This window comes from Tenebrio molitor, chromosome 5, assembly GCF_963966145.1.
Source record: "Tenebrio molitor chromosome 5, icTenMoli1.1, whole genome shotgun sequence".
Taxonomy (NCBI): domain Eukaryota; kingdom Metazoa; phylum Arthropoda; class Insecta; order Coleoptera; family Tenebrionidae; genus Tenebrio; species Tenebrio molitor.
Window position 1 is genome coordinate 23,448,730 of NC_091050.1, and position 27,191 is coordinate 23,475,920.

Below are 27,191 nucleotides of genomic sequence, written 5' to 3' on the forward strand. Positions count from 1 at the left end.
ACGTCGACGTCAAACAAATGTCAAATTTGACAGATCGACCAAAAGTAAATACCACACAATAATACGTTTGTTGTGGAGACGAGGATTATGTGGTCATATTTACCTTACCCAGTGTTATACAAAATATTTCAGTATTTGCACTATAAAGATTTAGTTGCTGTTAGTGAAGTTTGTCGATCATGGTATGAGGTTAGTCGAGATGATTTTCTTTGGAAGAAAGTATTTTTCGATAATTTCCTGGTCGACAAATCAGTTCCAATAATTTCTGGTAAAATTTACTCCTCACTAGATATCTTATTAGTTAATTGATTTTAGGAAAAACTTGGTACGAAGAATTTCGACGGCTATTTTATAATGTTCCAGTAATTCAAACAGAAACCCTTCATGATCATAGGCATCAAGTGCTTCATGTCAGTTTTTCCCACAATGGAAAATATTTTGCCACTTGTTCAAAAGATGGTTATGTTTTGGTAAATTTATTCCTATCGAAATGACAGTTACATCATAATTTTTTCTTAAAGTTATGGAACTCTACTTACCCAGTGGAAATAAAATATTCACGAGATATGAACAGTTTCTCGTGGAAATATACTCAGTACTCGCAGTTCAATGAATCAGATACACTGCTCTTAGTATCTGGAGTTCACTTTGGTACCCCACACAGTACCTCCGGTGAAATTGCAGTTTTCAACTTACTAGGTAGAAATACATCATGTTCTGGCAAGTTATAAATAATAAACTTTTAGCTGGATTTGAATTACAATGTCGAGTAGTCAATAAACCGTATGATATTTACGGTACTTGGTACAATGATCAACACTTGCTGTCAGGTGACCTGCATTGGTTAGCACATTTAGTGAGTACCTCATCGTTGTGGCTAAACAAAGCTTCACAAGAAGCAGAGTCTGAACATGTACCAATAACGCACAACATGTTTCGGTTTTATAACAGGAACGCTAGTTCAATAAGAGCAATAATGATTGCCAACTGTCTTCCAAATTCTGAAGTTGCGCCAGAAGTGAAAGAAAATGAAATTGAGGCGGATCCAACAGAAAATAAAAGTGATACGTTTGAACATGGGAATCCGGTCAGCCACAGAGACATTAATTCAATTCCTTGTACACATAGCGCATCAGGTATCTATAGTGCAGTCTGTCGTAAAGTAAGTCGCCTTTCAGTTTGTAAATATGTTAAATGTAATAAGACAAAGAGTGATAAGTAACTCATACAGAAAATTACCAACTCCTCTGTTCAACATAATTATAATAAAAAGTGACTTTCTTTATAGAGGTACTCCATTTATATTATCATTACATTGTGTGGCTTTAGAGATGATTGTTTAAAAAATTGTAGTTGTGTTGCCTCTTGAGAATCCAAAGAAAACTCATACACCTACAGATCTAGGAAATCCGATCTGGTACAATTCAGACTATCGTAAAGTGGAGTCTGAACTGTGTAATATGTTAATGGATGATTCAGAAGATGAGGTTGAAGAGGAAGAGATCAATAAAGATGACTGTGATGATGAAGGATCAGAAGAAGATATGGACCAACAGCCACAAAACGACAAATATTTAATTTTTACAACTGGTTTTAAAACGTACACACCTCATCAAATAGGTAGGTAACGGTTTTAAATTTGTTTTCCCCTAATTTTACTAAAATCTGTCAGGAAGGATAATCTATTAATATCCGTACAATTGTACAAGATCCAATCAATTATACCATGGGAACGAAAAAAAAAAATTAATCGAATAGGCCATGACTATCATGCTTCAGTTGGCAGCACTGACCTAAATATAAATATTGCTAGAATACAGAGTGTATCAAAACAACCGTACTAACTATGTACTTGTAATCATCTAAAATAGAGTGAGAGGAACGTGAACAAAATAATGCAAATGTTCCGATGCTGTTTTGTTTTTTATTATTTTTCCAAATTTTGATTTTTTTTGTTGACATACAAGCACATGATTAATTGACTTAAGATTTATTCAAAAAACTGTAACAAAAATATTAAATTTCGGTTTTTAAAAAAGCAAACGAACCAAAAGAAACATAATTTAATTAGTGAATGTTACTGCAATTGAATAAATACTTTTAATTGTAGCTGGGGAAATTTTGTTTTAAGTTCCTCACACTGTATTCTATACAACTGGTAGTAGTTGGTGCGTTCGTTTTGAATCAACCTGTATGTTACACATCAATAATGACAATTCCGTAAATTACAAATAACAATTAACAAATATTTTTGTATGTTGTGTAGAGTACATTTAACATTATTTAGATTTAAATTCAAGATTCATTATGCGGATTAATATCGAGCGATCAAATTAATTTGTAATTGAGTCATCCATGGATTTGAATCCGTATGTCTTTTGCGATTGATATGTTGAGATCTAACCTGTATTTCAAGCTGAGTTTCACACACGAGGCGAAGCCGAGTGCCTGATTAGTTTGCGCGCTGTGAAGTACCTATCGTACGACATTTGTATTAGATTAGACTTTTCGGCTGACCAAATGCTTTATTTTGAACTTTTGCAGATTTTTATAAAGTAACAAATGCCAAAATTTTTGACATACAGAGCAGGTTGTATTTTCCCTATTATGATTATTCATTAGGGAAGCTGAAAAAATTATCACAATATTGTTGATCTGGCACAAAATCAAAATAAGTCATGAACTTGGTCTCAGTATGTGATTTTTTTTTTCATCTAATTCAGTTTTCAAGCTCCGGTACAGATGGTCTGATGGCACAAGATCTGGTAAATCTGGAGAACAACCCTAACTCAACAAAATTATTCTTCGTTATTCTCGTATCATGCTGTAACCCTGTCTGTGTTGCTGAATGTAAATTTCACATGTATATACCTAATCAATTTTCTTCTATCAATGCTAAATTTTGGTTCCGATTGAGGGTATTCATCCTCGTCGCCATTACGTTTTTTGGTGTCACACACAATAACCTGCAGTTGCATTTTTGCAAAAACATTAGCTTGCTGACTAGTTGCGGAGGCCATTTTCGTTGCTTTTTGCTTTCTCCAAACCAGTACCTAGGTTATGTAAGTGGTAAGAAATGGTTGATTGAAATGCAGAGACCTTGTCCTCGAATTTCCAACTAGTTATGGATTTCGTTAAAAAAAATTCTAAATTACAGTAGTACCTACAGTAGTAGTCGACTTTTAGGACAATTCATTGTTTATCATCAAGAACATCGTAATTGATCAAGCAATCAATATAAGTGGATGTTCTAGTGTTCAGAAAATACTTTGTAAGTGTCGTCTTAAAAAGTTTATCTTTGATTTTATTGACACGATTTCTTGTTCTTTCATCAACACAGAAAATTATACACTTATCAAGAAAATCATTCTGCACTCCCGGAATCTAGATTTTTTAATATTTTGTAGTTCATTAGAGTATAAAACCCTTTTAAAAAATGTTTGGATTAGATGATGCACATTTACAGACTAAAATCACTCTCTGGACATCAGGGTTTTTTCGTTTTCATTTGTTCCTCCAAAACCAAAATAGATAGCGGAATTTTTTTTTACATTTCCGCAAGAAAAATATGTGAACGGGAACAAAAAAAAGGGAAATATCCCTAATAACAAATAAATCCGGCCTTGATGTCGTGTCCCTTTTTTTATAATATTCTTTATTGTTCAACAATCAGAAACCAATGAGAGAACAAGTTAAATATAAAATAATTAAGCAAGTGAACAAAAAAATTTATATGTAATAACTAAAATGTAGACTTAACAGAAAGAATGATTTAATGTGAAAAAGTAAATGGTGGCGCTTTAAACATTCATTAACTAAACTTTTTTATTTACTGAATTAATTTAAACGAAAAATACATTAATTGTTATACCTAATTTAAACAATATATGTACGTGAAAAAATTAGATACGAGTCTTAAGACTTGAAATCCTTAAAAATGTAATTTTTTTTCAAATGGTCATTACAAAAACACCGCAAACAGATTTGAGCTTGAACGGATCGTTTTCAGGTTTCAAAAGGATACAACCCTTCACCTTCCCCAAACGTATAGACCCCGGACCATCCCTAAAAGAACGGCTGATCCTGCGCGAGCGAAAAAGAGAGCAACTGCGATCCGGATCACCACCTCCGGAGCCCAACTGGTTGGATTTCGATTCGGTGGCGGACAAATTCGACAAAGTCGACCACGTGATCGATCTGCACGGACACATCGTGGGAATGGGTCTCAGTCCCGACCACAGGTACCTCTACGTGAATAGCAGGTCCTGGCCCGAAGGATACAAAATATCAAATCCGCTCGACCCGCCCCCCATCGCCCAAGAAATCGACATCCACGTCATAGACCTGGTGACTCTCAAGCAAGTGGGAACCATGTTGCGGGCCCACAAGGCTTACACGTCGAACAGCGAATGTTTTTTCATATTTTTAGACGTGTGCAGTCAGTACGTCGCCAGGTACAGTTGACACTTGCTAGTTTGAGGTTTTGAAAGGTGTGTTTCAGTGGTGCCGAAGACAAGCACGGCTATCTGTGGGACAGACATTACGGGATGTGCCTAGTGAAGTACCCGCACGCAGACGTGGTGAACTCGGTGGCGTTCAACCCCAAAGACCCGGAGATGTTGGTGACCACCTCCGACGATCATACTATCAAAGTGTGGCGTTCTAGGTCTAAAGTGCGAGAGTTGAACTTGAACGAGGCCGAGTTTGAGCGCGGTGTAGAATTTAGGAGAAATCAGACGAAAGATAGTAAGTTCAAGTCTGCGTGTGGTGTTAAAACAAGGTCGATCAAGTCGCGCTGAGCAATAACCACACTAGTGTTGTAAATACGATTTAATGTTTTATTGTTTCAATCGTTTTGACGCTTTATCTATTTATTTTACCCCATGATTTTATTTAACTTATTAGAATCTCCGTCCAGCTTTAAGGGAATGTTTTCTACTAACATTGTAATTTTAACGAACTGTTTTCGGTGTTTATGATGACGCAAATAAATTCTAGATATTAATTTCACTTGTTTATTTTTTATGGCAGTTCACCAGACTTTTGGGTACTTCACCACGTGGACAATAACAATTACTTTTGTAACGGTTATACATAAACCGGCAGCCTTGGGTTTTGTGACTTACGAACTAGAGCTAGATCACATTCTTTCCTTTGAGTCACTTTTGATATTTTAATACTACATCGCCTTTATCACATTTTCCTAAACAACAATGCCACTTTGTCTCCACTTTGGAATAACGATTAGCCTACAACTAATATTAGGAATAGGTAACAATTAAACATAAACTTTATGTAAACTTATACATAAATAAATATCCATGTAAAAAGTCTTAAGATTCACAGTTAACTGGATCTCTTGACGACGGTTTCTTCTTCTTCTTCTCCACGTGGCCCTTACAGTGCTCACACTCGTCATCGGAGTCCTCGTCGGAACTGCTCTCGTCGAAATTTCTCGGTTTCTCGTAAATACAACAACCTGGACCAAAAACAATTTCATTAAGCCACCCCAAAACCGAAAAATCACTTACATTTTGATTTTTTCTTATTCATATGTTCATTATCTACAGTTTCTGTTGTCCACTTCACTTTCTTATCATTTTTAGGCTTTTTTAACCTCAGCTTAAGTGTAGGTACTTCATGGTCCTAAAATAAAATCAAACAATAGCAGGAAATTCACCAATAAAAATATTTATTACGTTAAAAATTTCAAATATAAATCACGTATTTCCAAAAATTACAATTAACGTATAAAACGTATAAAAATGGAATACAACAAATCATCTTTGGGTCTTAGAGTTAGTCTTAATTATCGTAAAATGGCAAGAAAATCTGGTACAATTTACTGTATAACATTTTGTTTTTTTAGTTCTGCAAGCTGATCTTTGTCGTACCCCAACAAAGTTTCCAGAACGTTTTCGGTGTGCTGTCCGAGAGTAGGTGGAGATGCTCTGATATAATTTCCTCCTTCACTGTATTGCACAGGCGGTCCCACAACTCTTATATCTCCTGCAACCGGATGTTCCATAGTTTCCACCAACTTTATTTCTTTAACATGAGGATCGTCGAACGTTTCTTTGATGGTGTTAACGGGACCACAAGGAAAAGAACCACCCTCGAAAATTTCGGACAACTCTTGTTTAGTTTTTGTGGATATGATACCATTTAAAACCTCGATCAATTCATCTCTATGTTTCACTCGGAGCTGGTTAGTTTTAAATTTATCATTCTCGGGCAAATCCGGTCTGTTTAATCTCTCACACAAATCTTTGAATTGCGGATCTGACCCAGCTCCTATAGTGAAGTAGCCATCCTTCGTCGGGAATGCCTCGTAAGGGACTATGCTAGCGTGTGCTGTGCCCCACCGTGTCGCTTCCCGCCCCGTGTTCAGATAATTCGAACCAATATTTATCAAAGATGCAACTTGAGTCGACAACAAATTACAATCAATTTTTTGCCCCTTTCCTGTCTTCATACGTTTCAACAGAGCCGCCAGGATGGCACCGTGGGCGTACAAACCTGTCGATAAGTCGGTAATTGCGACGCCAGCCTTGCAGGGCTCCCCACCTCTGGGGCCCGTTATGTGGAGAAAGCCGCCCACGGAGGCCGCAATCACGTCGTACCCGGGCCTATTTCGGTAGGGACCGCTGGGTCCAAATCCTGTGATGGAGCAGTAGATCAACTGAGGGGCTATAGCTTTCAGGTCGTCATAACCCAACTTGAATTCGTCTAGTTTTCCCGGGACGTAGTTCTCAACCAGGACGTCGGATTTTTTGGCCAGTTCGTAGAGAATTTCGCGGCCTCGTGAGGACTTTATGTCGACGCAGACGCTCTTTTTGTTTCGGTTGACGGCGACGAAATAGGGCGTTTCTGTGCTGTTCTTGAAGAAGGGTGGGCCCCATTTTCGGGCTTCGTCGCCGCTGCCAGGTCGTTCGATTTTGATGACCTCTGCCCCCAAATCGCTCAGAATCATGGTGCAGTACGGCCCTGCCACTATGCGGGTTAAATCGAGCACTCTGACGCCTTCCAGTGGAGAATTATGTAGAGATCGTGAATGTATCGATTTGAATATGTTGTTCGCTATTTTTAACCGTGTGAGATTGACATGAGTCGAGAGGTATTTCGCGGTGGTCAACATTTTTAACTACTACTATTTAAAATTCTTATCAATTACGTAACGATGTTTACCTGCTCATCAGTCTCGACGGTTTCTACAACTGTGACGGTGGACGTAGTTGGTTCTTGCATCGCTTGAGGTGAAGGAGATGATGGGTCCGTCATCCTGTACAAACTGATCAGACGCAAGTATGTTTACACATTTTTATGGTTATACACTGTAATCATTCTATTAATTCCCGTGATTCGGTTCAAACGGCTGTGATAAGATAAACACCTCAATGTAATTGTAATTTGACAAGTTTGAACGTTTGGCATCTGACATTTCTATTCCAGTGGCGCGGTTGGTAAAGTTCGCAGATTGGTCACTGTTTTATCGACGTAAACTACCGCGGAAACTTAAAATGAATCAATTTCACCGACATTGCAAAAAAATAAATAAAACATTTCCAATTGTCATGTGCTAATTATATGTAAATCTGTATCAAATTAAATTTACAAGTGTTCTGTGTCCATGTGTAGGTTATTCTTTAGTTTAGAGTAGACTTTAGTGGAACCTGGTTTTCCCATTCCACTTGTTACATTCATTAGTAGTATCTAAATACCAACTCAATTCTTCGATGGCTACAAGAAGTTAAATTTACTATTTTCATTTAGTAGGTATCGTGTAGCTAAACTATAAGACAGTGGTGCAGACAGGGTTTTACCTTAAAAATTATTGTCACATGGTTTAAATACATAATGCAAGGATTGCAAGGTAAGTAATAGTTTTAATGCCACGTTATTGTCTGGTTATCATAAAAATAATCTGGAACATAATAAAAATAATGTTCCAAGAGAAAAATAGTAAACAGATAGGTACGTACCTACTACATAGCAACTTTTCCATTTTACTTACGATTAAATTTTTCTAGGTGTGTTTTTGTGATATAAAATACATATTAAATACTTACTTACTTATGTGGGTTGTTTCAGTAAAGTTTTTCTTAAGACCATAAAAATATAGAATTGATGAATGGGTGGTATTTAACTGTTTACCAAATTTACCGAATTTATTCATGCAAAAAAATACCTTCGTTTCCCAAAAAAACTAAATGGTCACCGAAATTAAGACCATACCTACATAATCCTAGAGCGGATACTGACATCCTGCTAGTTTCTTATATTATTTGCTAGATACTAAAAATAACTTTTGTTGCCTAAATATGCTAAATGTTCACCAAATTGTATTCCATATTTAATTCTGAAATGATAACTAGATATTTAATTTTTGTTAGTGTCTTATATTTATGCAGTAAAAAAAACTCTTTGTTTCACAAAAATACTAAATGTTTACTATATATTTTATTATACCTGAATCATAATCCCTGTTTTTGACACTAAAATGCGTGCGAAAAAGGGCCTTTAAAACACTAAAGCTTTAAGGGTTGCTTAGGTAACAACAAATTCACCTACATTTTTAACAATGATAAATAGACATTGATACACGATTCATGATAGCAACGAAACAACAACAATTGACTCTTTCTATATCAACGATTAATGACACGCTACGCGTCGTGCTTGAAACTCGTCGCGCGTGCTTTAAAGGCTTCCTTATAAACTTGTATCATAATATACTATTATACCATATTCAATTTCAAATGGATACCCAGAAATAGACTTCTTATTAGCCTCTCATACAGAGTGTCTCATAATTAAAGCATTCCGACTCCAAAGCGTTGCAGGGAATATACCGTGAAGCAAGTAATAACTTGTCGAAAAAAGTTTTGAATAATTCTTCTAACTTTGTTCAATACAGCAACCGCATTCCTTACCTTATAATTTTCAGATCAAGGCGTTGCTAAGATTATGTACAAAAATATGCCTAGGTTGATACCAGTTCAAATTATCCGTATCCAAGGTTACAAAACAATAATCTAGCCCAATTGCCGTCTCTTTTTGAACAAAAATTTTTTTACTCGCGATAACGCTACTTTTCTAAGACAATTTTTTGCATCATTATTTTCTCACGATAAATAAAAATAAACGGCAACAATCCTAATTTCTATTTGAAGAAAATTTGATGCCAACTCTACACCTTCAGTATCTTTGTAAGGAGGGGTCGCCCGAATTTTATACTGGGTGCCTCAAAATTCGCGGAACAACTCAATGAGGCAATGTCAATTCATGTTAGAAAATAATGGGAAAAATAATAAAAAAATTCTATACCTCTCAGATTTGAAGATATGAGGGCACAAAATGTACAGCTTTGTTCTCATTTATTTTAAATAAAAAAAATATTTTTTGACTATTTGTATTTTACTAGTCAGTGTAGAATACTCTGACCAACTAATAATGATAACAACCGTCAAACAAACGATATAACTTATAATTTTGTAAGGCTTGGTTGCGATTTTGGTAGAATTACTGGCGTTTAATAAAAGAAAGAAGAAAAAACAAAAATGAGTTCCGAAAGTGATGAAGATGGTCTGCCTTTGGATGTATTAGAAACGGCACGAAGTGCAGTTTCTAGTCTTATCCAAGAAAAGGCTTCTAGACTAGACAATATGAATCTGTTTAGAAGGATTTCATGAATTAGTGTGGCTCTAAAAAATTAAAGAACGTGTCTGAAAGTTTGATACTGGTCTATTTGGAATATACAGCTAAGAAATTGCGAAATTGTGACCTTTTCTTTAATCAAAAATTGCTGAATGTAAAAGTCTTTTTTGTTCTACATTGTATAAGTCCGGGCAAAATAAATATGAATCCTAACTTTATTAAGTCAAATTATTTAACATGTTCAAATCAAAATGTAAAGGAAACAATAATAAAGATTTATGATGAAACAGATGGTTATCCACCACCAAAGTTGCAGGTAGAATTTCGAAACTGTATTTATATACCCCTTTTCGAGAACCTACCATAAATCTTTATTATCGAAATCATGTTGTTAAATAATTTGACTTAATAAAGTCAGGATTCACATTTATTTTGTCCGGACTATAAATCCAGTGAACAAAAAACAATCACTTTGACAACCTATTTAGGTCATGTAAATGTAAATGTCAACATTTTTTTTTATCAGTTTTCGAAAAATAGTTATTTTTGTATTAAGTGCGCAAAATGATTGTTTTTTGTTGGGACATGAGAATGAGTTTTTGGTCGAGACCGTCAGGTCGAGATTTCAAACTCATTCGAATGCACGAAATACAAACACTATTTTTTCTACAACAGCATTTTAAAATTTTTGAATTTTTTAATTTTTGTAAAATTTTCCTTGGATGCTAAAATATTCGTCAAAAAGTTTCCTTGGGTGCTAAAATATAACTATTTTAGCATCCAAGGAAACTTTTTGACAAATATTTTTTCACTATCAAAAATGACATACTTTGCGACTTGATAACGATGCATAAATGTCACGTTTTTTTGATGGTTGTAGAAAAAGTAGTTTTTTTGAGCAAGTGCTTAATATAAATGGATAATGTGAATATTTATATTTGCAGTACAGGCGCGTAACGTGAGCGTTCCACATTTGGCGAACATTTAGTAAAATCGGTAAACATATAGCATTTAGAATGCAAGCAACAATAAAACAATACGAAATATTGCTATTTTGGTGACGCTGTTCTCATTTTCCAAAGTATCATTATTTAGTGTCCACTAAGAATTTTTAATGTTAATTTAATTTTTTGGAGGACAGCACTAGGGGTGTATAATTTAATTTGCTGAACATTATATTAATACCCTTGATGAATTTACTTTCTTTTATTCCTTTAACTGTTTAATAACTTAGAGATTATTGTATTTTTAATTACTCACAGAGATGTAAACATATTGTTTTATTAATATGTATTGTTTGCGAAATATTTATTTATTGTTGAATTGTTTTTGTTAAATTTAGACTTAATTTCCTATAAATATAGGTACCTACCTATTCTGATCACGTTTATTTGTATTTTAAGAAAGTTAGCCTAAAAAGTCTTTAAATTTTTTAGGAGTAGGTAATCAAGAATAAAAAGAACTATGTATGTTGCAATATGTGTTTTGCAGAAATATTGTGGTGAAACCTTTTTGATATAGCTCGCCCTTTGAACATCTGCCTTTCAATTATTCTTTCAGTTATTGCTGAAGAACGATACGATATCTTTTTTTAAACTTGCCTATAAACAAACAGAACATGAAAACTTGCAACTGAAAAACGTTTCCAGCAGTAACAGAAATATTTTATTTTATTAGATTTGCTTAGAATGTATTTATCCCAGAAGACTAAAATTATATAGGATTGAATAGAACAATTTCTAATTTAAATTCTATAATAATTACGTCTTTTCATAAATCCTGATACTATATGCATTTTTTTTTCTAAATTCACTTTGGAGTACAGAATAGGACCTTCTGAACACAGAACACTAAGAGGCAAATATAAACAGCGAAAAAACTAAACAAATGAGTTAGGAAAGACGTATTTTGTCACTGGCAGAGTCCAAAACGTGCATGTTTATTTTTCAAAATTCGAAACTTGTTTTAATAATTTCGCATTACCTTAAAGTTTTATAAGTATTACATAATTAAAAAAAATAATGTAAATAGACATTCTTAATATTTATTCAGTATTCAGTAACCTTAAGAAATTGTTGGATTAGATTTCTAATCTGATAAGCTTCCATTCTTAATCATGAATGTGTAAACTTGAACTCTGTACTATAAAAATTTGGATAATCGAGTTTAGTTTACCAAAACAATTTGCTGCGGATGTATTAAGGTATGATAATTGATCATTTATTACTATTAACATTTACATGTGAGTTAGTGCACTAGCATTCCATTCGCTAAAAAAATATTGTCAAATAAAAATTAATTTATTTGTTCAAATCAATATAAATTTCACAAAAAATTTTAACATTGCATATCTGTATGCACTGCTATTATTTCATTTTTATGTTTGACGTTATGAATGAATATGATTTTGGTGAAAATATTTCCTTTTTTTATTATTTGCATAGTACATATACAGGGTGATTCATATAGTATCATACAAACTTTAACCAGTGGTAGATTCCAACCCCTAGACACTCTTACAAAAATGTCTAGGTTCTAAGGTTAAAATTGTTGAAGATAAAGCATGTTGAAGAGTGTAAAGTAGAATAATTTAATTTAGCGAAGAATGGCATTTACCTACTACTTAATAGTGAAAAAAACGATATGGTAATTTTTGCCAATTTTTGATGTATGACTAAAAAATTTATTGTCAAGGGCCTTTTGAGACCGGAATCTGCCGCTGGTTAAAATACTTATGAAACTATATGAATCACCCTGTATAAAATGTACTCTCTGTCACTACTTTAATGTGAACGCTTCATTAGTTGATTATTATAGCTCAACATGTACGAATTTTTGTAAAAAATTCTTGTATCTATCACTGCTATTTTGCGTGACAAAACCGTTTTGCTTATCTCACATCATTATATGGAAAACTGAAATAATTATTTTATTGCTGGTTCTCATATAATTAACAACTTCAGCAACATACACATTAATTTGTTTTTGTATCTGGAACTAATTTCAAATGCAATATGCATATGTATTTTTAAATTTTTTTTAAAAGGCTATAATTTTCTCGTGTTTTTTTGCTACTGACGTACCTATGTTCTAGTAATTAATTGTTATTATTATTACTATTACTTATTATTATGTCCCCCGACCTACCGCACACCCGGTGACACGGCATTCAGCCCGGATTAATTTATCATTACGGAGGTTACTGTCAAGCAATGATACCATTTATTATAAAAACGTGAATACTATGTGACCGCATTTGAAATGTCACCTTGTTCAATGTTAAAAATATTTCGAACAATATGACAGGAACATAATAATACCGCTTTTATAATTTTAATGGCAATGTGTTTTTGTACCATCCACTGAAATGATCAATGGTGAAATCGTAATCTTATTTACTGATTCTATTGATTTTACAGCTAAAATAAAAGTAAAGTCTGATTCAAATCATTGAATTTGGGCATGGCAATGTCAATAAAGAATGCGCCAGTATTCGTTTTATTTACAACTATAATGTCAGGTCTATTTGCCACAATTCGTTTATTACTCAAAATATAGTATGTACTAGTTCTATTAAAAAAAACTCTTATTGTGTAATATGTATAATTTATATACCTATTTATTATAAAATAATAATAATAACCATTTTTATTGCCACGGGTTGTGGCGATATTTTTCTTGTATGTACTTATACAGATAGAAGAATTATAAAATCAATTGAAAACTGATTAAAAAAAAAGAATTTTAAGTACAATTCTAATTTATTGCATTTAATCTAATCATTTTGATTTTATTGACCTTCAGTACTTGTAAACTCCAAATTACATATTTTTATTATTCGTATTAATCTGTTAATAACTGTATTTGTTATCAATAGTTATTTATGTAACAAGTGAGTAAAGTAATACTTTTTTTTTACGAGAAGGAAAATTTGTCGCACGAGCTAAGTGAGTGCGCAATCCGCCGAGCAAAAAAAGATACTTTACTAACGAGTTGCATACAATTTTTTTTTGGCGCCCGTTTATAATTGCTTTAAAAAAATAACATTCTACGGCACTTTTTTAACGCTGAAGTGAAAAAATGTATTTTCATAAATAGGTAAAGCAAAGTGAAGGGAAAAGAGATAGGTACAGTAAAATTTAAGGAACGAACTTGCCCCAATTAAATAATAAGTATATCTAACTATTTCAAGATGTAAATTAAATAAAAATGTGTTGATAGTCTTGTGACTGTAAATTTCTTTTTTAATTAATATCATTAACTTATGAAGGATATAAAAAATTACTAAAGAAGGTTTGTCAATATTTCCTGACTATAACATCGAATCAGCAGCAAATGTTTGCATGTTTTTTAAAAACATGTTACCGTAACAGTTTCAGCAGTAACCGAAACCGTCGTAGTTCATATCGAAAGAACTCCAGAAAAAAACTCATTACAGTGTTGATTATGTTCAGGTGTATGTTAGTTTCGTGTATTTTTCATTAGAAAAATTTTAGTGACATTAGAATTATTTAATTGTAATACATTCTGCATGCGAAACAAATTCAGCTGTTGGAGAACTAAAGGGAAAAATAAAAACGTTGACATTTAAGCAATAAAATAACCTGGAAAAGTAAAACTTCTGTTATCAGTGTATCCAGATAATGTAAAATAGATGTATGTAGATTACAATAATTGTTTAGCGGAGTTTACAATGCTATTGTACTAACACAAACCACATTAGACGGTAATTAAATAATAAGTAGATTCTAGTAATGGCAAACACGATTTTGGTATGTACTTTGTAGCTTTTTTGTGAAATTCTTATTGCCACATGTACCTATGTGCAGAGTAGAATTTGGATATGTAAGTATGTTTCGACCATTTTGTTACAATATTTTAATTTAGAAGGATGTAAAAAATATTGCTTTAGTATAAAAAAAAATCTGTGATTATTTTCGAAGAAATAACTGTGAATTTTAAGAAATGTGACTTATTTAGAACTCTTACATTGTTAATATTTACAAACACAAAAACAAAACAAAAATCAATTATGATTTATGCTTTTCTTTAATTCTCTTGGCAGACTCGTGTTATTTTTTGGCTTCTGTTTTTCTTTTCGATTAACATTCAGTGAAGCGTTTTACACAAAAAAATATTTTAAAAATAATGAGTTGCTATTTACATGACTGCTTACACTTCCAAATTGTTAATCGGTGTGATATGACTACGAATTACAATGTAAATGAAGATTGAGCGAAATAATTAAAATACTGGTCTTGTGGTGAAATTGTACCACGGTCAACGGGAATGGACTTTGACTGTCATTGAATTAGCAAAATTTCTTCAATACCAGGTGCCAGTTGGTGCGTCTGTTTGTCAAACGGAATCGTGATAATGAATTACGTACAAGAGCAATTTTAGCACTTGAGGTATGTCTTATCTTCCAGATGTGATTATCAAAAACTGATTTATTGAAATTCGGGCTGGCAATGATTTCGCAACACATTTTTTACAGACAACATCCTCTCACTACAATTTATTTATAAAGCATCAAACTTGAGTGAGTGTTCGCGTCGCATAACTTCGACTTATATTTTAAACGAGTGGCATTGTCATAATGAATATGAATTAATTTTTTAGATATTGACGAGCGGGCAAACTCCAGGCAATTTCTCTATTGGTGAACTAGTCGGCCGAAGAGTCTGAAGCACTTTCGAGATGAAGCAGTTCTTCTATTATTTCGATGTGGCGGATTACGTTATTTTCGGGGCGATGCTGCTCCTGTCTGCCCTAACAGGACTCTACTTCGGCTGCAGAGGCAAACTGAACAAGCAGCGGGAACCAGAATCCTTCAAAGACTACTTAACTGGAAACGGGAACCTGAAGTCTTTTCCCGTGGCGATGTCTCTGATCGCAAGGTGAGTTATTTAAAACGTTGTTGTCAGAAGGCACATGACCGACTGTAAACACACTTTTTCAGCTACATTTCAGGCGTGACCATGCTCGGCACTCCGGCTGAAATTTACAATTTTGGGGCTCAGTATTGGTTGATAGTTTTTGCCATGTGTCTCAGTGGCTTTACCGTGGCCACCGTTTATTTACCAGTATTCACGAAACTGCAAGTTTGTTCTTCCTACGAGGTAATTAAATTGTTTGGATCCTAGCTTTATCGGGAAACTCCGTTTTCCCACCCTCTCGCGGTTTTAATTATGTAAATTATTCCATAACTATTATCGCGTATTTGTTCGACGACGACACTGTTACAATTCTCATTAATATTAATTGTGCAGTCGTTAGAGATATAAAATTATACTACGTCATCGTGATGAAAGCGACCGATCAAAGTCCACATCTTTGCTGGTATTCCGTAACGCCATTGGAAATGTTTAAATTTTAGTATTCAGATGACTAGGAAAAAATTATGGGAGTTAAATATTCGCGCCATTTGTAGCTTTTGTTTAAAAGAAATATATTCTTATTGTCTTTGCACAGATAATGAATGTTTTTTTATTATTAATCGTTTGGGTTTGTTTGGTTTTTTTTTTAATTTCATCTAGTCTTTAGTACACACACTGCTTTAAACTCCAAACACAAATAAAATGATGCCATTGGTTTTATTGAGAAGGCTAATAATTTTTCAATTTCGATTAATCAGAACTCTATGAAATACAATTAATTAAAAAATATAAATTTTTAGTTCTTCTCTACGATTCATTTAGCCATGACTGCTTCTTAGATTGTGATAATTTAAATATGTAATGCATAATTTCTTTTGATTGCAACAATTTTCCAGCAATTTTGTACGGAAAGTTGAAGACTTCTCAGTCAAATCCAAATAACGTTACATAAAATTTTCCGATAGTTGTCATTTTCTCATCTGTTTCCGTTTGTGGCAATCTCCAGTGTTTTGCACAAAATTCTGATTTATGCTCAAGTATTATCACCTTTGTTTTGCCCCATATCTATTTGAGTGATGTTTTTCACCCCTTACTAACCAGCTAATGAAGCTGTAAGTGCTGCATTTTGAGATACACCCGCTCGTCTTTACAGTGAGTAAGTAATTAAAAACTGGGAGAAGTAGATTTATTGAGTTGCTGATTATATGGTCTCCCGATCTCACCCCATTAGATTTATAGAGTTACCTAAATCAAAAACTATTTACTTCAATCGGCTAGCCACACTTAAACATCTGAAAGAAAGGATTCGGGATAATTCAGCTCGAAACACTCTTTCCTGAAAATAATTAGCGTACTGCCAAGAAGAAAATAGTAATTGCTTTGAACATTTTGCTTGTTTTTTTTTTTGCATTTTAGACGTTCTTTTCTTATTATTTCGTGGAAATTTAGGTCTAAAATTCGAATTTCACTACCACTCTGTTATCGCTTTTAAATACAGGTCATTATAAATGATTGTCCCATCGTAGGTGGCTGTGCGCTATGCATTAGGTGCGCCGCTACGCTTACTAATTGTTACAAACATTTATAATGACCCCGTATCACTATCTCAGGTAGCCGCGATATGGTCTTTGTTTTTATTTAAACGTGTTCGCCAATCTTTTTGAAAAACTTGGCAAAACATCTGGTTACTATCGTAATTGCAAATGTACACATGAATTTTTATGATGAACGAATTTTTCCTAAAAGCCGCCAAGAACTGTCTGAACAACCTAATATTTTATTCAGTTCATTTGATTAGTTCATTACCTATCTGGTAAAGACATTTGTAATATCATTCGTTTTGTGTAGAATGTTATTTTTGGTGTACTTGGTTTATGATGAGGATTTTTGTTGAGTGTAGATTGATCAGTCACATATTTTGGTCTATTAATGCAATTATAAGTTATAACAATCAAAATGTGTGCAACAGATGTTAGAGTTGAATGTGCTCCGACAATATCCAGTATATTCCAAGAGAGCCAAAAGTTAAAAATAGAATTAATGAAACAATAATGCAAAGCTATCTAAAAAAGAATTAAAACGAGGTTTAGCCTTTAAAACATTGGGCCCTTGATGCAAAGAAACCATCGATTATCGCGGAAGCAGGCGATTCAAAATCAAAGAAATTCCTTTTCGAGAGGATTTCCCTTGCCATTCAACGTGGAAACGTTGCAAGCATTCGGGGCACTTTTCCAGATTCCTCATTATTATCGGAAATTTTTGGATTGTAAATCAAAAATGTTATGTAATTAGGTATGTTATCAATACATTTCATTATACATCAAACGAGGCTAATGTAAACTTGTTTTTAATTTAGTTTTTTAGTTTCATAATTGTCAATCTCTAACTTCTGTTGGTACAGTTTTTTGACATAGAGTAAGTAATGCGTGAGATTTTTCTGATCTCAATTTAAATTTCATATAACCTGAAAAAGCCTCTTTTAAATACTGGAATACAAAATATATCTAACATATCTGTGAATGAATGGAAGTAAAATTTAAAAGAGCAAGACTTAATATAAATATATATATAAATATTATTTGCCCTTCGACTCTCGGATTCCTGTTACAAACATAAAAATAACAATTGAAAATATTAACATTTTCATTCCTATCCCCCACCCCTTTCTTTATGTATCCTTTCCTTCATCTTCCATATCTCTTTCATCCATCTTATCTCCTTTCCGTCTTCATTCGTATTTCTCCCTGTTCTTTTCTCTCCCTCTCTCTAATTTTGCTACAACCATTCCACATGTGCTCAATAATCTCTCTGTCCTCGTAACACATTCTGCACCTTCTTTCCTCTCCTTCCGTCCAATACCTGTTTTCTCTTTACTCGTTCCCACATCCAGGTACTCTGGAATTTCCTCTGTCATACAGCTCTAATATTTTCTGTGGTATCTGGATTCTTTGATTCTTTCCCTTCTTTCTTGCTTGTCTGTGTTTTTGTCCTTTTCACTCAGCTCTACATTCATCCATCTTCCTTTTGCTTTTAATCTTTCCACTTTTTCACTGGCATACCAGTTTCTCTGATAGTATTTCTCTCTCTCTCTCCCTGTCCTCTCCATGTTTTTTTCTTTTCTCTTCGGCATTCCGTTAGTATCCTGCACTCTTCCCTTCTATCCATTTTATCTTTGAACTTTGTCGTTCTCTTTTCCGCTTTGACTCTCAGTCTATTCCTCTTGCAATCTTCCCTCACTATGTACCTAACCTGGCGTTTCTCTATACTCCTAGCACCCCTCTCAAATATTTTTCTTGCACTCGCTTTACTTCTTTTTATTTCTTCCATCGCCAGATCAGTGCCCCGTACATCAATATACTCTCTAGCATGCTCTCAAACATTATCATTCTTCTTCCTGAAATCACCCATTTGCTTTCCTCACTATCTCTCTGATATGTGCTTTATCCGTGGCTCTTTCATTGAATGTGTAACCTAAGTATTTGAACTCGTTTACTTGTTCTATTTTCCTTTCTTGAACACCATCATTTTCATCTTCTTAACATTCATCTCCAGCTTTTTCTTCCTCACATACTTTCCCAGGCGTCCAGTGTCCCAATTATCTCTATATTGATAATTTCGTTGTTATACTATAACATTGTAACACATTTTGTTTTAGTATTTGGAACTCAGGTTTAGCAAGATCCTTCGTACTATAGCCTCATTTTTTTTCTTACTGGATGAGGTAAGTGTCACATTTAAACGGACCTAAATAATTTATTGTTTTAAATGCCAGGTTTTCTACAGATCATGTTTTTGCCTTTGTTGATTTACGTGCCGTCGCTTGCTTTTAACCAAGGTAAGTTTTTGCGGACATCTTTACAAACCAAATTCTTCACCATTTTACATTTACGTACCTAGTGTCAGGAGCCAATATTCATTTAATCGGTGCGGTAGTCTGCATCGTTTGTGTATTTTACACGATCTTGGTAAGTTCTATGTCTGGCACTTGAAAAGTACTTATTTACAAACAACTTACAGGGTGGTTTGAAAGCAGTGGTTTACACAGACACGTGGCAAACAGTGGTCATGTTCATTTCGGTATTAGTAGTGGTAATTCTTGGTATTATCTCCGTTGGAGGCATGAATGTCATCATCGAACGAGCTTACGCTGGAAACAGATTACATTCCCTTAAGTGAGTCAAACGAGACGGTACTGTCCTATTGTAAAGCTTTCTTCAGTTTTAGCCCTAACATGTATGATAGGTATACAGTATTCAGTGTGCTGATCGGAGGATTCACCTACTGGACCTCTTTTAACTCAGTGCATCAGACCATGGTCCAGAGATATTTATCACTCCCAAACGACAAGCAAGCCAAACTGTAAGTTTTACAACATTTAAAAATAAACCTATGTAGCTATCTATGTTTTTTTTTCAGTTCTGTTGGTATTTTTACAGTCGGTGTGGTCTTTTTCATATCGATGTGTTGCTTTGCTGGCGTTCTAGTCTTCAGCACTTACTATGACTGTGATCCTTTGACGGCCAACCGAATTTCAAACAGCGATCAGTTGATTCCTTTATTTGTGGTGGAAACTGCAGGACATTTGAGGGGTGTCCCAGGACTCTTTATTGCTGGTGTTTTTGGAGCTGCATTAAGGTTACAACTTCATTTCGAAAAAACAGTCAACTTTAAAACTGTTCAATTGCAGTTCCTTATCAGTTGTTCTCAACTCAACGTCTGTTGTTTTATTGGAAGACGTTTTCAAAGGAGTGTGTCACTTCGATTTAACAGAGACCAGAGCAAAAATAATTTCCAAATGCATTGTACTCATACTGGGTGTCATTTCAGTGTGTCTTGTATTCGTTGTGGAACACATGGGAGGAGTGTTTGAGGTTATTTAATTTGTTTGCTCTCTGATTTCTTTATGAAATTTTGACATTTTAGGTGGCATCGTCGCTTTCTGCCATCGTTGCTGGAACCATGTTTGGAGTATTCTCTCTTGGAATGTTGATTCCTTGGGCCAACACGAAAGGTGCCGTGGCCGGTGCCATCGCAGGTTTTATCATGTCTTGCATTGTATCCTACGGAGGGCAATATGCGAGTTCTGCAAAGCTAATAGTACACCCCACTCTTCCCATTTCTGTCGATGGCTGCGCAGAAACTTACGGAATTAATGTTACAGCACCTCCTCCCATTGTGAGTACACTTTCTCCTTTTTTTTAAGTAATCTAACACTTACCAATTGCAGGTATATCCAGATGAATCCGCTGTTTTCCCCCTGTTTAGACTTTCTTATTTATGGATAACTCCAATTGGGGTTGTCACCGTTCTGATTGTTGGCGTTATAACGAGCTTTCTCACAGGGAAAACTGACATAAGATTCTTAGATCCCGAGCTAATTTCGCCCGTTTGCCAATGGATTCTACCCGAAGAAGCGTACAATCACGCAGGATCGGCGGTCAAAAAAATCAAACACCAGAGGCTATTCGGTGGAAGATCGAGAGTACCTGCCTCTATGGACTTAAATGTGAGTAGGATGTGACATTTTCAGTGTCAAAAATAATTTCCATACTGATTTGTAGTGATTCTCTTTATCATTTTTTGAGAAAAAAACTTTTATTTTTACACCAATAAGAATCTCGTAAGAGAAATATCTTTATTTTTAGGAGATGATAGTCTCAACGCAGCCAGAAGATAAGTGAAAATGTAAAGTGTAAAATAGTGATGTTGTTATAATTTATTTTAAGATGAAATTCCTTTTTGTATAAATATATTGATCGCATGTTTTACCCAATGAATATTTTTTTAAATAAAACTAATGTAAACCCAACCTAGGAAGACTATGTGTGGTTAGTGAAATTACATGTCTGGTTTGCTGATGACGTAGGTAGGCAAAAACAAACAGACATTATCAATTCCCTTTAAAGTATAAACTAACTAGAGGGTAGTTTAGAAACGTGTTATTAATGTAAACCGTTTATCCTTGACTGATGGATGATCCGTGGTGGTCAAGGGCCTTGCGCCGCTGTTTATATTTGCACAGCTTGACGGATACGTAAACTCTGCAATCTCTACTCAAATAAGGCTTTACAGTTTCCTTTCATCTCGTCTTGACAGTCTATCAATTGGATTCAAAATACGGATTTTGTTTATGTTCCCTATTAAAAGAAGTTCGAACGACTTTTCCGCTTTAAAGTGAAGTTGAATCAGGTTTGCTAACTTTTGTGATTGTTTAGTCGCAGGAGATGAAATTTTTGAGTGTTTTTAGTTGATTAGGTTTTGGAAATTAATGAGGTGGAGGGCAGAGATTAATGCAAATAGCGGTCAGATGTAATATTATTTGAACAGAATTCATAGGACATTGTAAATAGACACAGTTCCACATCGTATAGGTAAAGATATAACGTAATGGAAAGTAAACAATTACTCTGAAATACAACTGGAACTGGACGTTTGTATTACGTAACCCCTGAATTAATAATTGGGCTGTCTAATAAAGTTTTAGTGATGGCTTTGAATTAATGATGTAACTTCACCGTTGTTCTGTTATTTTATTTTCAAAACGTTTGGTTTATCATCTTTGCAAATACATACGCTGATGCCTTAAACTAACTTTAATTATACAGGGTTATTCTAAATGATTGTAGTCGAAGTAGGCGTGAAAATTGAATGTAAAATTTATGGTTGCCGCTCCACATAAAAAAACATCAAAATTATGTGTATAAGTGAGTATAGGACACATGGGAGTTAGAGTGGGTGCAAAACAACTCAATATTACAGAATTGGTTGTAAAACAACTCAATTTCTGGATCCAGTCGTTAATTTAACAAAAATAAAATTCTCATCACCGCACTTTTCACCTAATGACAGTGACAGCGACAAAATTAACAGTTCACATTAAAGCGGCAAAAATTTAATAACATGGGCACGGCCTACTTCGACTACAATCATTTAGAATAACCCTGTACTAGACCCAGAACTCTAACGTTTTATGATAGGCAATACTAATCACGAGGGGATTAGTATTTGACACCTCCTAGTGAGAAGACGAGCACGTCGTCCACTTGTAAATTTTGAGGTTATCTTTGACAGATGTCAAGTTAGGTATATAACCGGGAAAGTTTATATATTTAGCTATATAATACCACTTTCCCGGTTACATATCACAGGAAACGAACACAAAATAGTTATTTGTATCACAAGGCCAGAAACTGCACGTTTGCGAGCATGAGTACGGTTTGCAGTTTACGAGTCGATAGACGAGTATTGCAAGTACGAATTTTCGCAAAACACAAACATTTTTGTGCCAACTTCTGCGGATATTTGTTAAATAAAAGTTAAAGCACCTGTTATAATAATTGGTATTAGGGACATTTTTTGTGTTGGCAACACTTAAACATTTAAATTAATTTGTTTTTTTTTTATTTTCCTGAAACATTTGGTATAATATTCGTCGATACACCAGCTCATGGTCAAAAAGTCGCTTAAAACGTGATTTTCATTAATTAATTTTAGTAAAATATTGCTTCTTTGAGGTTTGTACGTTATTGTGAATAGAAAAACATTTTTAACGAGCCATGCACAGAACTAACATTGACGCTTGACAAAATCCTTATAACACACATGCCACCCGAGAGCGATGACAACTCAAAATCCCTACTTTTAGCCGGACTAGGCCAGCAATTGATGTGTTTCTGGACGATTTCGAGATCTATAAACTACCAAATTCCGGCGGGCGGCACGAAAAAGTTTTTACAACAAACATGGATTTTGCCCATTTGGAAATCGCCGTCTGTAAATAAATGCAGCTTGTTCCCCATTTTTTTACATTCTCCATATATGAGAATCATATCCGTCTTTTCATCTTTTCTGTAGAATATGAAAAAAGTCTTGAAAAATTATAATTAGGTAGGTAGTTAAAAATGTGAAAACTAACATGACAGGTAATACTGACATGACAGACAATAAGGGCGAGCAATCGTTGATTTAAGTATTACTTTTTTATAAATTTAGGAAGCTAGAAACTATTGGAAATTGTAGTTTTGGTTGCATAAAACGAAATCATCGAAAGTCTCAGTCTCTCGTGACTAATTCTGTACGTGTTGGCGTTGCTAGCAGTTAGGCAACCAAAAATGTTTTAAACTAGTGTATCGACGTTCTCTGATGACATGAACGAAAAGTCCGGTGAGTATAGCCCTATCTTTCTTAGAACATATATGCTGACTCATTGGACTTTCGTGCTAATTTTGTAATTTAATGTCTTCCGCCAAAATTGAAACATTTAAATTATTGAATGAAACCCGCGAAATTGAACAAATTGGTCAAGTCATGATCGTCATTGAAACGATAAAAACCCTACGTTGTGTGTTTTTATACAAAATGGCGGAAGACTAACTCGAGATGCAAGTGGTGGACCTGCGGGGTGGACAAACTTCGAAATAAAAATACATAAGTCGGTGGGAGAATGCCTGTATTTAATTTATAAATACAAGAATAAATACATTCTCGTTCTCATTTATAGTGGTGATTGATCTGAAACCTGATCAATTAATAAATTGAACAATTCGACTTCGCATGACAGAAAAAATACATAATACAATTGGTAAACACTCGCTATGAGAGGCTCGTTTAAAAGAAGTTCTCCTTAGTTGAGGTGGAACAAAAACAAAGCACAGACAATAAATAAAAGAACAAAATGGCCCGTGAAACTAAGAATATGACATTAATAACAGCCACTGTAAATGGAATGGTAAAACCTCCAAAAATCATCCACAAAAGATGGCATGCAATAATCTTTTCAGTCGCCGAAGTAGTACTTACAACATGTGGCTCGAGAGTGAACAAACAAAACTTCAAAATTACCATGACTATACAGTGCATTTTTTTTAACTGTTGCCATAGGGAATTGCATGGTAAAACTTATACCCCCTGTTAACTTTTGTTCTGATGAAAATATTCAAACCATTTTTGGAACAAAGTTGGAAGATTTTTTAAACTATCGGATAGATTACAATTCAATATCCTAAACTGTCGAAAAAGTTGTGAAAAAAATATTTGTACCACGCCGGAATAATAGTACGTCGAGCGGCCGCCAGAATAGCGTCCTTGTCGACTCAACCAGCAACTGCCTATCCCCACTTTTGATTTTGGTCAGTTTCATTTAAAAAATAAATAGCGAGATATTCTCGTGGCTATGATTAAATTTCTTTATAAAAAAAACAAAACGTAAAAACGTTAACGCACAAATAATTCAACAAATTAACAGAAATTATCAAAGGAATTGTTCGAAATGTTTTTCTTCGGCTATTTTGTAAATGTCGCACTGTAATGGAATTTGGTCAGGTGCTGGTTGAGCCGACAGGGACGCTATTCTGGCGACCGCTCGACGTACTATTATTCCGGCGCGCTTTAAATTTTTTCACAACTTTTTCGACAGTTTAGGATATTGAATTGTAAACTACCCGATAGTTTAAAAAATCTTCCAACTTTGTTCCAAAAATGGTTTGAATATTTTCATCAGAACAAAAGTTAACAGGGGGTATAAGTTTTACCATGCAATTCCCTATGGCAACAGTTAAAAAAAATGCACTGTATAGGCAACTGAATACTACGCACCTCTTCCGGGTAACGCGTGGTCCCCGATCGCGGCGTTAGTCTAGCTTTCGCCCCCCTATCTATTGATCCCTACACTTGTCATCTCTGGTTTTTTGTTTTCATATCGATTTTTGCTGCCTCGAAAACATGCTTGCGCGAGAATGCGTTCTAGAACATTCGATTTTATCTGATCGATCTTCTCGTTCGACCTGTTCTTCACTACTTCACTTGCCATTTTTGCCGACCGTTGACTCGAGTACTAAAAGTTTGTTACTTGGGAGCAGGGATTTGTACTCGAGGAAATTCAAGTGAATAGTGCGTTGTTCCGTTTCCGTAGTGAAGTATCGTCGTTCCCACTATTCGCACTCCGTTTGGGGAGGATTTTTGTCCGGTTCAGATAGGCTCGTGACGTCCAGCAGGAACGCAATCCGTCTTCCAGAAGCTTTTCCCTTGCCTAAGGCTAGGCGAGTCCCTCGAAAATCACGATCTACACGTGGTGCTCTTTAGGAAACCCTTCAATGTACCTCCAAGGTAGGTGTACCTGCAAGGTCCTTCCGCTGAGCTCAACATGCCTTCCGCTCCTCCGTGGTTCACTCTCCGATCAACTGGGCACGGATAAGCTCCACAGCAGCGCCAAGTGTGGAACAGCCACCGGCGTGCTACCGGAGACCGGCAAGCCACTCATTTATTTTACATTATCGACATCATTGTTCATTTTATTATTCAATCATATTATTATTTATTACTTTCAATTTGAGCATATCGCCTCATTAGATTTACTAAGCAATCGCTGATAGATATTTAACACATTGTGATGAACCAAGTGGGTAATTCAAAATTACCACCAAGCGGCCATCTCATTTTTTTTTCTACCAACATACGCAATGAAAATAAAACCCGCGAAATTCAAAAATGGCCAAGAGCGCGTGATCGTACCTAGTTAATTTCCCTACGTTGTGTTTTTTTTTTTTAATACAAATTAAACATTACCAGATTCGTTCCAACAGGGTTTGTGAACCACACAGAAGAGTGCAAATAAAACTACACAATCATTTTAACCAGCTATTTATTCAAAGTTATGATTTTTGTTAACGCCGGGATTAATGAATAATAAAACGTCTCGGGAGAGGGCACCCAAGTCTCCCCAAAAGTGAGAAGACTACTCATTAAGAACTCTAGGAAAATGGTGAGTTCTGGCCATTCCCCTAGACTCCCGAATGAGGCTCCGCTAAAAACCTCTCCTGAAAATACGAACAAGTCCGAAGTGACAACGTGGGCGGGACAGTTATTGAAAATTGAGCAAAACTGATTTCATAAACAACACAATCTAAACTTCGGGAAAAACAGAAGGGTCATGTACATTACAAAAAAATGCAGTTACTTCGGACCGTTCGAGCGAGAGCGAGCACTAGACGAGAACCTTAGCATGTTTGTTTTTTTTTTCAAGTTAATTTACAATGTGCGGCAGATACGCTATAGAAGAAACGGGTGGGTTTGGGTGGTCCGTGGTACCTATCCTTACGACTTTAACATTTCCCGCCTACCCGTGATTTGGTGCTAAGGGAAAAGTCCTAACTGCTTTACGTTAAGTCAACAAATTTAGGTACTCTAAGTTCATCGGTTGAATTGAATATGACTATTTCAAAGCAAACACAAACGACGCTTGTCAAGTACCACAAACTTCGGGAACAGATTACCATTCCGGAAGTTCTGTGCCAAGGAACTCGGATTCAACTTACACCATGAGCGACGTTGCGGACCAGCATTCAGCAAGCCCCGCCAAGCGTTATGGTTTTCGGGTCTCTCTTGGGGCACAACATGTTAAACGGGGGGCCGCGAGGTCGTGTCCAACGATTGGATGTTAGGAGAAACTAAACCCCTCAAACAGAGAGAGACCCTCGCGATAAGGAAGAATTGACATTTACAGCAACTGGAAAATGCAGACGAAACCGCGACAAAGCTTTGTGGACGGAGTAATCTAAGAACGCTTTCAGTTTGGGATGGAAAAGTGGTAACAACCAATAACACATACATAACAAAAAAGCAACACAGTCCGGTCGACCCTAGCTTAATTGAGCCGGT

The 27,191-nt window shown here is 35.1% G+C and overlaps 4 protein-coding genes across 11 annotated transcripts; 2 read left to right on the top strand and 2 right to left on the bottom strand.

Annotated features, from left to right (window-relative positions):
* Positions 1-5,005, top strand: Fbw5 (F-box and WD repeat domain containing 5). The gene is made up of 7 exons (XM_069047465.1): positions 1-268; positions 316-470; positions 522-699; positions 747-1,136; positions 1,354-1,620; positions 4,010-4,454; positions 4,502-5,005. Exons 1-7 carry the CDS (start codon positions 88-90, stop codon positions 4,797-4,799), a joined length of 1,914 nt encoding a protein of 637 aa, XP_068903566.1. The 5' UTR covers positions 1-87; the 3' UTR covers positions 4,800-5,005.
* LOC138130799 (uncharacterized) lies at positions 5,002-7,330 on the bottom strand. 2 transcript variants are annotated; one of them, XM_069047475.1, is made up of 4 exons: positions 7,189-7,330; positions 5,532-5,646; positions 5,308-5,479; positions 5,002-5,255 (listed from the first exon to the last, which is right to left on the bottom strand). In XM_069047475.1, the coding sequence occupies exons 1-3, from the start codon at positions 7,279-7,281 to the stop codon at positions 5,334-5,336; spliced, it is 354 nt and encodes a 117-aa protein (XP_068903576.1). In that variant the 5' UTR covers positions 7,282-7,330; the 3' UTR covers positions 5,002-5,255; positions 5,308-5,333. The 2 variants fall into 2 exon arrangements, with proteins under 2 accessions (XP_068903576.1, XP_068903575.1); XM_069047474.1 differs by lacking the exon at positions 5,002-5,255 and having other exon boundaries at positions 5,273-5,479.
* LOC138130798 (succinate--hydroxymethylglutarate CoA-transferase) lies at positions 5,676-7,138 on the bottom strand. Its single transcript, XM_069047473.1, has one exon. It carries the CDS (start codon positions 7,136-7,138, stop codon positions 5,843-5,845), a length of 1,296 nt encoding a protein of 431 aa, XP_068903574.1. The 3' UTR covers positions 5,676-5,842.
* On the top strand, positions 7,164-21,309 carry LOC138130797 (sodium-coupled monocarboxylate transporter 1-like). Of its 7 annotated transcripts, none has more exons than XR_011159646.1 (14): positions 7,164-7,305; positions 15,280-15,557; positions 15,620-15,779; positions 19,192-19,257; positions 19,320-19,371; positions 19,434-19,501; positions 19,554-19,708; positions 19,755-19,895; positions 19,953-20,171; positions 20,224-20,407; positions 20,460-20,711; positions 20,764-21,042; positions 21,098-21,190; positions 21,229-21,309. XR_011159646.1 is itself a non-coding variant. In XM_069047468.1 (14 exons), the coding sequence occupies exons 3-14, from the start codon at positions 15,358-15,360 to the stop codon at positions 21,215-21,217; spliced, it is 1,812 nt and encodes a 603-aa protein (XP_068903569.1). In that variant the 5' UTR covers positions 14,796-15,068; positions 15,155-15,199; positions 15,280-15,357; the 3' UTR covers positions 21,218-21,309. The 7 variants fall into 7 exon arrangements, 6 of the variants coding, with proteins under 6 accessions (XP_068903572.1, XP_068903567.1, XP_068903568.1 ...); XM_069047468.1 differs by lacking the exon at positions 7,164-7,305 and adding exons at positions 14,796-15,068; positions 15,155-15,199 and having other exon boundaries at positions 21,182-21,309; XM_069047471.1 differs by having other exon boundaries at positions 21,098-21,309.
* The last annotated feature ends 5,882 nt before the right edge of the window (positions 21,310-27,191 follow it).